We start from the raw sequence: 15,500 nt of genomic DNA on the forward strand, positions 1-15,500 counted from the left end.
ACAGAGTTAGTTTTCCAACAGGGATTTGTTATGGTTTTTTGGAAGGCACAAACAAGTCCTGCCGATGGGGGCGTCAGATCAGAAAACGCTATTATGTGTCTTTCTGGTGGGCAGTGACAAACAACGTATTTTATCATTTCATGTGGAGGACTTGTTGCTTCTGTCTACCAGACAGCATTGACAATTGATGTGTTTTTACTGTAAAATGTCCCGCTCAGGATATATCTTGGTCATAATTCTCTACCAACCAAATATCAGGGATCCTGAAATGATGTTATGTGTTTATGTAAAAGAGAACATTGACCGAAATATAATCCGATTTATTTAAACTGAAGTCATAAATATTGATATTGACTTCAGAATGGCTCATGCTCTAGTTTTGAGTCCCAACAGTCAGTGAGTTGTATTGATTTGTGTCTTTCTGTTTTCCCTTGCAGGACACGGAGATCCTCAACACAGCTGTCCTCAATGGGCGAACAGTCGCCGTGCCAGTGAAGGTGGTCACCGTAGGAACCGACGGAGCTGTCTCTGATGTAACCGAGTCAGTGGAGTGCAAGTCAACAGATGAGCAGGTTATCAAGGTCAGTAGTGTGCAATGTGTTTTGAGCGGCTGCTTTTTGTTTTACCTTTTTCCAATTCCTTCTTTATTGTCTCCTGCTTCATGGTCTGCTTTCTAGTGGTATACGTGGGTGGCTGAGCAGAATGAACAAAAGGTAGTTGTGGTGTGGAAGTGGTTTGTGCACATTAGTCTAGGAGGCAGGCGCTGAATTTCCTCCTGCAAACTAGGGCCTGGCTTTTTCCTCTTTCTTTTTTGTCAAATGGTAAGTAAGAAATTGAGAGCTTCTCCTCAGGTCACAGATCGATACCTGGGAAATTATAAAAAAAAAAAGGAAGAAATCAGCAACAAAGATCTGTCTTCATCGAACAGGCTGCTGAGAGAAAGCATTTTCCCCGCAGTTGGGCTTTTAGGTGTACGCACTCACTTATGGCACATGTCTACAGGCTCCGTCCTTTCCACGCTTCCCATTCATTGTCTATGTAAGCAGCCGTACAATGCATTGTGGTAGCGTGGCGGCGCGATTCGAGAGACGGGGCGTCACGTCGCCCGCTCCTCATTTGCATAAAGTTGAGGTCTAGGCTACTGAATGCAAATCAGGGGCGTCTGGCGCAACTCGCCACCTCTGGAAACTCCCAAGAAACTTTTAAATTAAACGTTATCGATCTAAAATACAGAGAGATTTAGCAACTGCATGGCTTATTTCTCGCATCAAATGTTGTCAAAAACACATTTCAGTGAACTATTTTCGTGATATAAGAGAAGAAGGTTTCCAAAAAAGCCGCCATATAGTTCCGGTTTGAAAGCCGGAAGCAGCAGCCCATAAGGAAAAGTGTTCATCCAATCAGGTGCCTAGTACCTAGTGTCTAGTCGCAGCCCATTAAACATCCAATGCTGGGAAGCGAGGCGATCCCTCATGATAAAAAATGCCCCTGTGGACCATTAATCCCAGTTATGCAGACCTTCCTCAATTGATCCACAAAGACTTACTTTGGATTTTTAATTTGATATTACCGTAAGTTGTCAAAGACTGAAAATATGAGCAGTATTTCTAGAGAGAGGGAGCAGAATGTGCAAAATGTTAGAACAGTAGATGTAAAGACAGGAAAAAACAGAAAAAAATAAACTACTCGTCTGCTTGTTTTTCATCTTGTAAGCTGACATCTGTACTTTCTCATCTGATATGAAGGAGCAAAAATTCAAGAAGACAGCAGCTCGGATTCATACTAGACAAAAATTGCATCACCAATCTCCCTCTGCTCATTTCACTTGCCTCCAGATAATGTTAAAAATAACATTACTGCGTCGCACACAGTATGTTATGAAAGCAAAGCATCAATTAGGTCATTTCCTGCATTAAAAAGGTTGCTGTTTGAAAGCTGACTGTACATATACACCAACAAGACGGCGCCCAGTTTGCAACTTCATTACCACTTGCCAATAACATGACTTTGACAAACCATGAAAGGTGACAAAATGTTCACCCTGATTGATTTCCCATCTTGAGCAAGTTTCAAATCTCTGTAAGTTGATTTTCATTGGCTTCCTGAAAGCTTCGGTAATTAATCTCAAACCTTATTGAATGCTTTGGGAAATGTTACACAAGAGAAACAGGAAAAAATCCAAAGGCGGTATGTAAAGATAGAGCTTTTTTTTTCAACTTTAGATTTAATATACGCCCTTCCACATGTCCCCATTGTATTATGTGAGAGGAGAAATGAGGAAGTGAGAAGAAATGTTTGTTCTTAATTGTGAGTGTGCGCGGGAGAAAAAGAAGAGCGTGTCTGTGTTATATTGAGGATCTGATTTGTGTTTCTGTGTACCACACATGCATATCAGAGAGAAGAGAAGGAGCAGATCTCTCAGAGGGTTTAATTATCCACTGAAGTAGTACCACACATTGTGACGCTGACCTCGGTAGCATACTCCCCTGCCCACCCGTCTAGTTTTGGAACAGTAAGCGGTACCCCTCCTCTCTCCACCCTATTTTCAAAGGAAACTTAAAATAAAACTTTCTTTTTTTTTTTTTAATCAGAAGGCATCTCCATCCTCCCTCACTGTTTCACTGAAACTTTGAAGAATACTAAGTCCTTCTCTCAGCACGGACCATGGCGACTCTAAAATTACCAACGCCAACTCCAAGTTATAAAAAGGACCATATTGGTGGTGTTCTTCATTTACCCACTGCTACAAATTGTATCTGTTGTGCATTAATAATGATGCATTTTCAAATATCAAACCAAACGTTTTTATGGCAACAGCAGAACCGAAACAATTGTTAAATTAATTATTAGTCAATCTACACAATATTAACTTTTGATTAATTTCTTAAAAAGGGACAATATGTACGTTTTTACACGTATAAACGTGTTTTAATCCTTTTTATTGCCAATGTGTGAACAGGTTGTAACTAAACCTAAAAAATTAGACCTTCCGCAACTTTCTAGGTTTCCTCTATCAGCCTGTAGACCGCTTTTAATGTGAAGAATGGGGGACATTTTTTTCTGGAAAATTCAACGGATGTGACATCATGCACCTTTTAATTTGTATTTTTTTTTATTTATTTTCTTTTTCTTAAAAGCCTTACCAGGGACAATGTCTGCAAATTAGCTATGGCTAGAAGTCCTATATACGTTTCATCGGTTGCATTTTAATTAAGTGTAACAATGCATATGTATTGTCCCTATCAAATAAACTAATACATAAATAAATAAATAAGTTTCAGCTCTGCTTCCAGGGCTAACAGTGTGCAACTATAGCTAACATTTAGTTAGAAATGGAGTCCACTAACACCAACAAATGACCAGCCCCCACCACAACTCAGACTCCAACACAAACTCCACGGATATACGTGTAAGATCTTACGTACAGTCCCTTTAAGGCGAGACACCCCGGGCAAAAACATTGTTTTCATGCAATGGTCAATTTTAAGATTTTAGGCTGTTTTGCTTGCAGACTAGTGGAAAGAAAACATCCAAAATACACATTTAGGTATTTATTTTACTACACTTTGTCTATTTGCATCTGTAGATGTCTCCTAAATTCACCAAAAGTTAGCATTAGATAATGCCTCATTTGCATAAAAGTTCAGAAAACTTGTAATCCAAAAAAATGTCTTAATGTATGTAAACAACAAGTTTCATGGTGATATCTATAGGTCAACATTTTGACCCTATTCACCTGGGGTGTCTACCTTAATTATTCAAGTCACTGTTAAAGCAAAAACGGCAACAATGAACTTGTTCCAGCTTTTCAAATATGAATATATGCTGGTTTTCTCAAGTCTTCTATGATAGTGAATCAAATATCTTTGGGTTTTGGGCTTTTTTTCAGATAAAACAAACAATTCAGAGATGTTGCCTTAGACTCTGGGAAAACTCTTTTGACCCTATCCCCCTCTTTTCTGACATGTTATACATCGTTAATCGAAACATTTTGAAAATAATCAGCAGATTAATCTCTGCCATTTTGGCCAGGTCTCTCTTGTAAAGAGATAATGTTATCATTAGCCCTAACTGAAGTTGATTCTTATAGCACAGTGGCATGAACATAATCGTGTGACATAAAAAGTTGCTTGACACAGCTAATCTATCATACGAAGCCCCCGGAAGGGTCACGTTGGGAATGTTTTTTCGGAACTACTCGCATTAAATTTTATGTTCCCTCACAATATTTATCCCTCCTGATCCATAGGAACAGTTAGTGTGTTGGTCCAGCTCAGTTATAATACAGTGCCAGTTTAGGCGAACACTCTGCAGACAGAAATGATAGATGATGTGACACTTTATCACGCATTTATTGCTCATTACTCCTTTCAAATGGCTGAGCTGCAACAGTATACAGCCACTGGCTGTGAGCACTGGCTATGGATATCATTATTGTTCCTACTATGGCTGTTGCATCTATGTTGCTATATGGATATGGCTACAGTAGCTGTACTGTGGCTAATATACTCTTTACCGCTCCTATTAACTTTAGCCAAGAAAACAATCGGGGCCTACTACAACCCACTAGTAGGTTGTATCATCTATTGACATGGTAGATAATATGGGGTGGAGGTCAGGGATGATGGACGGGACAGGAGGGCAGGGTTCACATTCCGTGTGAATACCACAACGTCTAGTTGTTGTTGTGTTGACAAGTGTTACGTTTCACTTTCACTTTTGAAACATAGTTATTTTAAACCAAAACATGTTTTCCCCTAAACTTAACTAAATATTTTTGTTGCCTAAACCTAAAAACGTTGTCGTTTTGTTGCCTACACCTAAAGAAGCCTTTATGTTTGTGTTCAAAACGTAATGTTTCATTCAGTTTTACATGTTAGAACGTGTTGCTTTTTTAAGTTTCGCTTTCACTTTTACAACCTAGTAGGCGTAATAGGACCCTACTGACTCACATCTATGGTGCTTATAGCGACTAATAATGCCTATTTAATGGCCTGATAACAGTCAAATCTGGTGACCTGGCAGGCTGTTGCCGTAGCCGTTACTTGACTGCCTGTTGTGGCATTCAAGTAAGCTCTGAGATCACATATTAGCAGTCAAGAGCTATGCTATTGGAAAATCAAACACTCAGAATATGGTTAAGATAAAAAATAATTTGCTCATATCCCTCACTGAAGACGCTGCCATTGGGCCACCATCCTTCAACACACAGACAACAGCAGGTTTTGAAATAGTTCCTGTTTGCAAATGCAGAACAATCCCTAATATAAGTCACAGCCAACCTGACAGAAAGCCCATTTTGTTATGGATTTACCTGAAATGCCCCCCCCACCTCTATAGACAGGATGTCAATGCCAGTCGCCTACTCTACCCATTATCATAAGGCATACAGTGCTGCTCTACAGTAACAAGTGAGGCCAGGAATTAGCATGACTCAGTGGGCGCTTGCTGCTTTTGACTGGCTTCCAAGTCATGCTTTGTGACTGGGCATAACAAATAGAATAGTTTCTCCTAAAATAACAAGTCGGAAAGAATAAAACAGTGGGGGGATGTAATTTGTTTGTCAAAAATTGTTTATTAAATTTAAAAACCTTGAAAGCAAGAGATTACAATATATCCTCCGCCAGGTTTTTATTTCTAAAAAGCAGATTGATTTTAATATAAAGTGAGACAAATAGTAAGATGAAGCTCAACGAAGACAATCAAAACAGCAAAGTGTTTTGATATTCTGTTTTAACATGAGTTGTACTAGATGTTTGTCCTTTTATCACGGTGATGTAGAGCCCTGAGGTGTATTCAATAAACCTCACTCTAGGATAATATTTATAGTTTTAGGAAGTCTTTATAGTTTACAATGTCGGAAATCACACATTCTTGCTGCTCCAGGGAAGAATCAAAGAAAATATCACTTACGCTCAGTGCTCTGAATTTCATTTAAGAAAATTATTTTCTTAGGTAAGTGCAGTGTGTTAAATGCTCCGCTCTCTCAGGACCCGGACATTTTTAGTCAGTTATCATTTCGCTCATAAACCCATCCATGTATGCTCCACTCTGAATCGGATCCTGTGGTGTCTTCGTCTGTGTTTGTGCGTGTCACTGTGGATAAATTCTCCGCCTGCATGTTTAGCAACACAATGGATTGTTTCCATGGAGAAGTGACATTGATTTGTGCGTGGTTTCATGACACATTCGTGGTGATACATTTTTCATGCGGCGCAGAAGATGTCACCTCGGAGAGATCTCATTTAAATCTTTATGGTTATCATCTTCGATACCCTTCATAAAGGAAAGATGAAGATGGATCTGGAAATGTAGAAACAAAGTGGGACAAAACTAGAGATTTGAAAGGTGGAGAGATGGGTTGACATGAACTGATTTTAACATCGGAGGTGAAAAAGAGACAGAGAGAGAGGGAAAGAGAAAAAATGAGCACAGCAAAAATGGAACAAAAACAGGTGAGGCTTAAGAGACTCAATGAGGAGTGAAGTGGATTTTTTCAGCTCACTCTCCGGATGGTTGCCTTTAGAAACCCTGCACATTAGCGCATGGCGTGTATGTGTGTGTTCCTGTGACTTCAATATACACACACGCCTCCCAAATAGACTCATTTACATACAGTGTATAATCCATTATCATCAACTAGCATCAACTGCTCAGCACCAACGAGGGCAGACGGCTCTAATTCTTCAAATGAGGAAGCAATCTGTTTTTCTTTTTTCAATGTTTAACAGTTTACATGTACACCTAGCATACTGTGTAAAATACTTTTGAAGACACACAAGTGCAGTGCTCCTCCGTCCACTGACTCTTCTTATACGGTAACAAGTGAAACCATAGTTTGGGTTTCCTTAAAGGCACTACACTCTAGATTTAAAGGGGACCTATTATAATTTGTGCTTTTTCCCTTCAGTGTGTTATATAGTTTGTTTTGCATATACAATGTCTGCAAAGTTACAAAGTCCATGCCAAAAGGAGTTACTCTCCCCCACAGAAACACTGCTTCTGAACTGCCTGAAACGCCTTGATTGAAGTCCTGCCTTTTCTTCAGTAATGTGGTGATGTCACCAAGTAACACATTAAGAAAGCAATGTTTAAGTACAGTCTGATCCAGCCACTTCCGCACAGTGAGGCATGCAGTTTATTAATTAAATACTGGTATCGGATCGGTACTATACTGGCCGATCCCCAAAGCCAAGTTTTTGCTATCAGTATCGGGACTGAAAAATCGGCTCGGTGCATCCCTAATTATGAACCCCAATTTGATTTATGAAACTGATAATTTGAACAAAACTACAGGTGAAATCTTAAACCTTTCCTCTTTGATTCCTGACGAAGAATGGTCCTTCCTGAAGCACGACCTGTCTTCATTTCCGCCAGAGTGAGCATGTAGGAGTTACAGTAATACTTTAGTAGGATGAGGGTGCGAGTGAAAGAGTGGGAGAGGAAACGAAAGGGAGGAGGAGGAGGAGGAGGAGGAGGAGGAGAGAACTGACAGATACCGAGCTGTCAGTTTTGTTCCCCAGAGATCGGGGGCTGGTCTGACATCATTTGAGAGTAAAGGCTGCCAAGTTGTATGCAAAAGACGTGGAGACAGATGACAGTCTTCTTGTGAGTGGTTCGTTACAAAGAAGCGATTGTCAGTACTGAGGACATGCGCTGAAATTACTAGTTGTGCCAATCAAGCATGATGGTATTTGAGATTGGAATACAAGTGATTTCAAACCAAACATGTGATGACAGATTGTTACTGATTTTGTCCTCAAAGGGGAAAACAAATGCTTCCTTTGGAGATTCTGGTGCTTTGTAGATAATGACATACAGTTCCAATATTCATGCTATATTATCAGCATCTGAGAATCCTCGGTAACGGATTGGAGCTCCAATCATAATTGAGCGGGTGTTTTGTTCTCTGGTTGGATAAAGCAGGTTTGTCTCTGCTCCATCTGTTAAGTTGGACCAAAGTCACATTACTCGCACACATATTATCCTGCACGCATTAAAGATGCATCTGCCCACATTCAAAACAAACACACACAGAAGGAACTATGCAGAACTTGACAGTTGATGTTTCATTGAAGCAGTGCCAAGTCTTTCCACCCAGCAGCATCTCAGAAGAGGTTGTTGACTGAAAAACATCAACTTTGACAGAAAGAACAGAAGCAGGGCGGCCCAAATGACAAAATGTCACAACTACATCCATGATACATTTTAGGAATATTACATTTATAGGACTTATTATTAGAATTTGAATACTTTTATCATCTTTCATTATCTCTTTGAGTCTGTCGCTCATTCTGCAACTTCTCTTATTTTTCCCTTTTTTTCTCCAGGTGTCAGACCGATGTGACTACGTGTACGTCAACGGGAAGGAGACGAGAGGAAAGAGCAGGGTGATGCTCAACTTTACCTACAGCTTTCTGAGCGCCCAGCTGGAGATGAGCGTGTGGATGCCCCGCCTGCCGTTGCTCATCGATGTGGCCGACCCCGAGCTCAGCCAGATAAAGGGCTGGAGGGTCCCCGTTAGTACGGCCAACAGGAGGTAAGAACTGGTTGTCTATTGCACCTATAGGGCTGTGTATTGGCGAGAATGTGACGATGCGTACCATGATACAGGGGTTACGATTCAATATATCGCGATATATTGTGATACTGTAAGCAAGGCAATCCATTTTTTAACTCTTATATTAGGAAAACTGCAGTATAAAGAACACACCACGATATGCATAATAGGCTTGTTGTGGTAGTCTGTGTTACCGGTGTTACACACTGTTCGGGCACACACCAATTACATTACTTGCCAACCACCCCACCGGTGTTTTTTTTGTTTTTTTAAAGAAATAAAACCCATTTAGTTCATTGTTGCGTATCAGCACTGTTCTATCAATACATAGTCGGTCGATGGACGCTACGGACTGAAAGTTTCTGCTGCATACTGCAGGAGTCAGATTTCACACACACAGGACAAGAGAGGGTTGGGATGATAAAAAAATGATGGCAGAGGATTTGGTGTCAAAGCGAAAAGCAAATACATGGCAATATTTCAGATTTAAATCCAATGCTATAAGGGAACCATAACGTTAAAGAGGCAATCGGTGTGCGGAGGACAGACTGGAGAGGCCAGACACACAGCCTTCCAACGTTGGAGATATTGGCCATCATCTTTTCTTGTACAATGTCCGGTGTAATCTGTAACACCGATGTTGTCACAAGTTTATTAACCGGTGGGAACATTTCCTCACCGTGACATCCCATATGCATAAAATCTGAGTACAAAAATAAATTAAATATATAAATTAAAAAAAAATTTTGAGAATCAACACAGTATCACAAAGCGTAATATACGCCACTAACTGCACCTGTTGCATGTTTTACAATTATTGTTAAATTTATGCCTATTTTGAATTGAACTGCAGCACTACATCAGCAACTATGAGGCCAGCACAACATCCTTGATCCTTGCTTCTTAATCGAACATTAAACTCTTGAGCGAGCTAAATGCAAAATAGATTTTTTGTCTTTAGTCCAGTGAGTACCCATGCATCACAGCACAAGTTTGGCCATACAGGACACGTCGAAACTTCTTTATTTAGGTCATTAACCTGAGAGAATTCTTAACAATCCCCGCATGAGAATCCGAATCACATTCTTCACTTGGTAAAATAAATGGAGGCTGCAATAAATTGGCTTGGTAATGTTGGCGCAGACATATGAGGCATAAAATGCAGGTGCAGCTGCAGAGGTGGTATATAATGAGTGTCTAATAATTCATTGGACTGGTCTCCCCGAAAGGTACTTATGCTGAATAAGAAATGAGTAATAATTTGGAGCATTACGGAGCGTGGCCAAAAATTCCTGAGGCTGAAAAGTGACACGGTGCGCGTTGATCTGTGCGGCGCACATCGTGAGTCGTGCAAGGCGCCTGTAATAAAAATATTTAAATTCAAATATGAATACGGCTGATTAAGATCGAAATAACCCGCCTCAAATTAAAATGTGCGATCACTGAGGCACACTGACTAATTCGCATGTAATAACAGCTATAATTATTATTCATTGTGATCATACAGCAACATACGCGTGTTTGTAATGTAAAGAGGAGTTCAGTTGTTCCATGTGCCCCAGTGTTTAGCCCCTTCATTAGAGCGAATATATTACATGCATGTGCAATTCATGTTGTGAAATGAATACAGTAATTACATGATGTAGCCGTTGACATGTAGGTCGTCTTTATTGTTGGTGCTTTATTCAAATGAGCGACAACATTTGATCGCAATAAATGGAAACATTGTTGGCATTGACATTTTAGCTGGTGTGAATGTACACAATCAGTACAATACAGCAGGGATTCTCAAAGTCAAAGTGGGGTTTGTGGCAGTCTGCCAGGGGGTCCGCGAAATAAATTGCTGTAAATTATAAAATTGTGCTCCATCATTAAAAAGTGCATATCTACAGATGGGGACAATTTGCGCCAATAAAAACAAGCATATTTTGTCCATTACTACCACCCATGTTAGCTTTGGGCCAATGGAAACTCTGACATGACTGTGATACACAGCAATTATTTTTAAGTTTAAGCACTGGCTTCCTGTAAAATTCAGAATAAACTATAAGATTTAGCTAATTACATAATAAGGCACTGCATGACCTCGCCCCCAGTTACATTTCTAATCTCCTCATTCCATATTCTACCTCTCAACCACTCCTATCCTCAAATCTCGGCCTTTTATCTATCCCCCCGCTTCAACTGCATAACAAAAAGGTGATCTGGCCTTTTCTGTCTTCGCCCTAACCCTCTGGAATCACCTCCCCCAATCTATCAGAGCGGCTGAATCTTTGGACTGCTTTAAGCGACTTCTAGAAACCCATCTTTAGAGGCAAGCCTTTTTATAGGCCTCATCCACATATGTTTTAGTTTGTTTTACTTTGGTCTGTCTCTCATTGTTTCTGTGTTTCATATTGTAATTATTCTTTGGTTTCTGTCATTGTTCGTTATTTTATTTGTGTGTGAAGCACTTTGTAATGGTGTGTTTTAAAAGGTGCTATATAAATAAAGCTTTACTTACTTACTTACTTAAGTCAGCTTGGTAAATTGAAATATTTGGATTTATTAGGACTACGTGTATGCAGTCTTGCTACTCTTTGTTTCCTGAAAGCTTTTAAGATCAATTACATGAAATGTAGGCTATAAATGCTGACAAGTTGATATAAGTGGTAATAACATTTAATAACATTGCAAACTCCCCCACTGTGGGACTCATAAAGGATCACACGATTCAAATTGAAATGTTTTTCTGTTTATCACTATGAAACAGTATTTATGTTGAAAAGTTTTAGAATACAAATAGTTCCAAATGGCATCTGCAGTGAAATGCTGATAAGACAGAGATATTGATCATAGAGGTCTTGGTTCTCTGTCCCATTCAATAACTCAGCATCGCAGAAATCTTGGTGTCATTTTCTTATCAAAACCTCAGCTTTAAGCAAGCATGTTAAATCATCGGTTCAATCCTGCTTTCATCATCTCAGAAATATTTCAAGGATTAGACCATTTCTTTCTCCAAAAAAAAAATTTGGAAAACGTTATCCACGCCTTCATAACTAGTAGATTACTGTAATTCCTTGCTCGCTGGCATCCGCAAAAAAAATGTCTCTCTCCCGCTTACAGCTCATCCAAAACTCTGCAGCTAAGATTTCGACCCGGACTAGGAAACACATCTCACCAATCCTAGCTTCCTGTTGCTTTTAAAGAAATTGATTTTAAAACATTACTGATTACTTACAAAGCCCTGAGAGGCCTCGCCCCACCTTATTTAGCAGATCTATTATTGCCCTACATCTCTTCCCACACTCGGAGATCATCGGATGTGTCGTTTCTTGCGGTTCCGAGGTCCAGATTCAAACATAAAAGTGATAGAGCCTTTGCAGTCAGGGCACCTATAGACTATGGAAATCACCTGCCTGAGGAGATCATGGCTGCAAACTCTGTCACGTCTTGTAAATCACTTTTAAAAACTCACTTTTTTTAAGATGATTTTATTTATGTTTTGTGACATTTTAGTTGTTTTACACAAGCATTTTGTAACTGTGTTTCAAAAGGTGCTATATAAATTAAGATTATTGTAATTAGTAGTAGTAGTAGTATCATCTAAGAGTACGAATGGTAGTAAGCATATACTTAATAAAAAATGGTCTCCCCTGTAAGGGGTCCCTGGCCCCAAAAAGTTCGAGAACCCCTCCAATACAGTACATTCAGTTTTGAGTAGGCTAGGCCCCAATTAGCACTAACAGTGAATCCTAATAAAGTTTATATGCATGAAACATTTACACAGAAAACGTCTTTTTAATGAGCATTCCTGCCACAAAGTCACTGCCGTCAGTGTCATTTCCTATTGGCCTAAACCCCACAGGGTGGCACTCTAACACAAATACCCCCCGCTATCCACGGCTGATCCCATCAGTCATGTCTGTCAAGTGCATCACTGCCTGAAAAACACACGATATGTGACGTTTATGTGCATATTTGTAATGTAGAAAGAGAACAAAAAACAAAAACAAAGACAAAATAAAGATTTTTTTTTGGGCATACGTGTATCAATGTGTGCGTGCTCCAACTCATTCCCATTCCCGGAAGCGTGCGAGCCAGCTCATTACACCTTGGCTGACCTGTCACTCACTGCTACAAACATGACCTGACCTCGTGTTTCTGTTGCCAGCCACAAATGTCACCTTGGTTTAGACTGCCGTCTCCTCACTGATGTGGAATAAGGGAAAGGGGGGGGGGGGGGGGGGGGGGGGGCATGGTGAAGGGAGGTTAGGAACTAAGCCAAGCCATTGGGCCACAGCATGTTAACCTGTCAGCCCGTTTTCTGCCTGACCGGCCATGCCTCATTAAACCTAATGGAAACTGTCACTGTCACTCCCTACTCCCCCCCCCCCCCCCGGCCACCTGACCGTTAGAGAGAGAGAGAGCTGGAAAGTGTGAGAGAATAAAGGTGAGAGTGAGAGAAAAGCAGAGTAAGAGAGTTGAAAAATAGATTACAGTAAAGTCAAGTTAGAAATTGATGTATAAAATATAGAGTGAGAGTCGCAGGCATATAGTGTGAGAGAGAGACACGACGATGGCAACACACAGGACAACAAAATAGGCCTATATGGTGATAAAGAGTGACGGAAGATGAAGGATGCGGATGGATAAGAATGATGTATAATAGCTATAGCAATATTTCTCTTCATCATCGACACAGTCGACTCCTTGGCGCGGATCTGTGTCCCAAGGCCACATTTCACCCGTCACTTCGGCTCCCACAGCTCAGCATTGAGACCAAAAAATACAACAAGTTGCTGTTTCAATATGACGTATTATAGTAGTTGAGGGAGCAGTTTGTGTCTACAAGCAGTTTTAATGTATGTTTGGAACCCACAACCTTTGGGAGGTACAGTAAATTCCAGTTAATCATGACGTAAGACAACCGGCTGAGAAAATACAACCTAGTAGAGCAGGAGAGGATCCAATGGACCCTTAATGCAGCCAAGGAGGATATGAGATGTTTGTATTTCAGGCATGTATTGACTTTGTGATTTTATAAGTGCAGTAAAACTTGTAATAAACATGGAGGTGCCATATAACTTTCACCTGACTTTGAGACTCTATTTTATCTTTTTAACCCTCTGAGACCCTGTCTTTAAGACAACCCTGCATGTCTCCCACAAAATTACATTCCCGTACAATTAAACTGCATAACCAGAATAAGTTTTGAGGGAAACGCAATAAATGAGTACGTTTCACATGGGACACACCAACACCTGTCTCCTGGGGGAAAGTCCGGTGTTCGTTGAACCCAATGATCCGCCTCCCCTTCCGCTCACCAGTCGTGGACTTTCTTGCTTGTTAACGTATTTTCAGTCACGGTCACCTTATATACTACGTCACCTGCTCTGTGCGTTGCTCGTTGTACTACGGCACCCGCTGTGACCATCCGCAGACTTACAAAAGTATTTGTGATACGTCAAAGACAAATAATGTGTTTCCTTCTACTTAAGAATACAATTTAGTTGTATGGAAACGTAATTTTTTAGGAGACCGGGGATGTTTTAAGAAGCTGTAGCACTAGAGTGAAGAAACTGGTATCATATGAAACCAGACAACCTGAGGAATATATTGGTACCAACCGTGTCATAGCTTATCAAGAAGATCGCTAAATAGCACTACGAAGTGATGTTACATTTTGGCGAGGGAAAAACTGGCCTGGCCATTTTCACAGGGGTCCCTTGACCTCTGACTTCAAGATATATGAATGAAAATGGGTTCTATGGGTACCCATGAGTCTCCCCTTTACAGACATGCACTTTATGATAATCACATGCAGTTTGGGGCAATAACTATACAGGTTTTGCATGCAGTATAAATGTGTTATTTTCGCTTATTTCAAAAAGGATGTATTTCAATATTTCTGCATACTGGAGTCAATAAACAGTCTTGGAATTACATCACTGTATGACTGTAAAGCTGACACTCTTGTGGATCCAATTAGCCCAATTGTATTCATGTGTGATGATGTTAGTCCCCATAGTAGCCATTTCATTGTAGTGAGACCATCTTTGGAAACTTGATGTCATTTAATAAAATGACCTGTGGTGACCTCTAGGATAATCACAGCCTTATGACACTTCACAGCCACAAACTGACAAAATGACCTAGGGCATTCAGAAGATGGATGGCTTTCCTAAGTAGATTGACAATAACGGGGTTTCTGAGCAGTTTCCATAACAGAAGTGCTCGCCATCCAATCGCCAAAGGTTTTTGATATAAAATCATAGCATGGCTTTTGCAATGGTGTTTTCTCAAGGTCTTGGTGTCTTAATGTGGTATTTTGGAGGGATTATTAATCATTTATATACATTTTCAAGTGGTACTAAGTGCTTAAATTTAGCACCAAATCTGTGTAACAAATGGTATCAACACAGAAAACATATGAGGCATAATAGATCATGGGAATGGCCATCATATACTTATATCATAATGTTCTAAACCTTTATACACTTTCACAATTCATTTTAATTAATTATTTAATTCATGTTTATTTCTGATACAGCTTGACACAGTGCTGCATCTCAAATTAATCTTCAGGTTCCCAGCTTCCGGATGATGTACACCACTTCTATGTGGCATCTACTGTTGACCTGCTATCTCCCCCTAAATATCCCCCTAAAAAACACAAAAACGGGTCCATGTGGGTCTCTTAGGGTTAAGTTGCAACCCGCTGTCTATTTGTTTCAATGTTTGGATGTCGTATTAGATCCACAGTGGCACCTATTAGCCCTCTTTTGTAATTCTTTGCAGGATTTCTCCATTTTCCAACCCCCGTCCTTCCAGTCCGACCTTCCCCACTCTAATGTGGGTCTGTTAATGTGATAAAGGGCCACACAAACCTCACTTAAATAGGAGGAAAAGAGTAGAACAAATGTGTCACGAAATTCCCCTGCTGGGTTTGCAAACATTC

The 15,500-nt window shown here is 40.2% G+C and overlaps 1 protein-coding gene across 1 annotated transcript in view; it reads left to right on the forward strand.

Moving 5' to 3' along the window:
- Positions 1 to 15,500, forward strand: part of LOC141757663 (transmembrane protein 132C) — a 179,311-nt gene that overhangs the window by 150,411 nt on the left and 13,400 nt on the right. The window contains exons 6-7 of the mRNA XM_074618283.1: positions 438 to 581; positions 8,331 to 8,539. Of these exons, the coding sequence (XP_074474384.1) occupies positions 438 to 581; positions 8,331 to 8,539 (353 nt within the window). The remainder of the gene's footprint in view (positions 1 to 437; positions 582 to 8,330; positions 8,540 to 15,500) is intronic.

Source organism: Sebastes fasciatus, chromosome 19, assembly GCF_043250625.1.
Source record: "Sebastes fasciatus isolate fSebFas1 chromosome 19, fSebFas1.pri, whole genome shotgun sequence".
In the NCBI taxonomy this organism is placed as follows: domain Eukaryota; kingdom Metazoa; phylum Chordata; class Actinopteri; order Perciformes; family Sebastidae; genus Sebastes; species Sebastes fasciatus.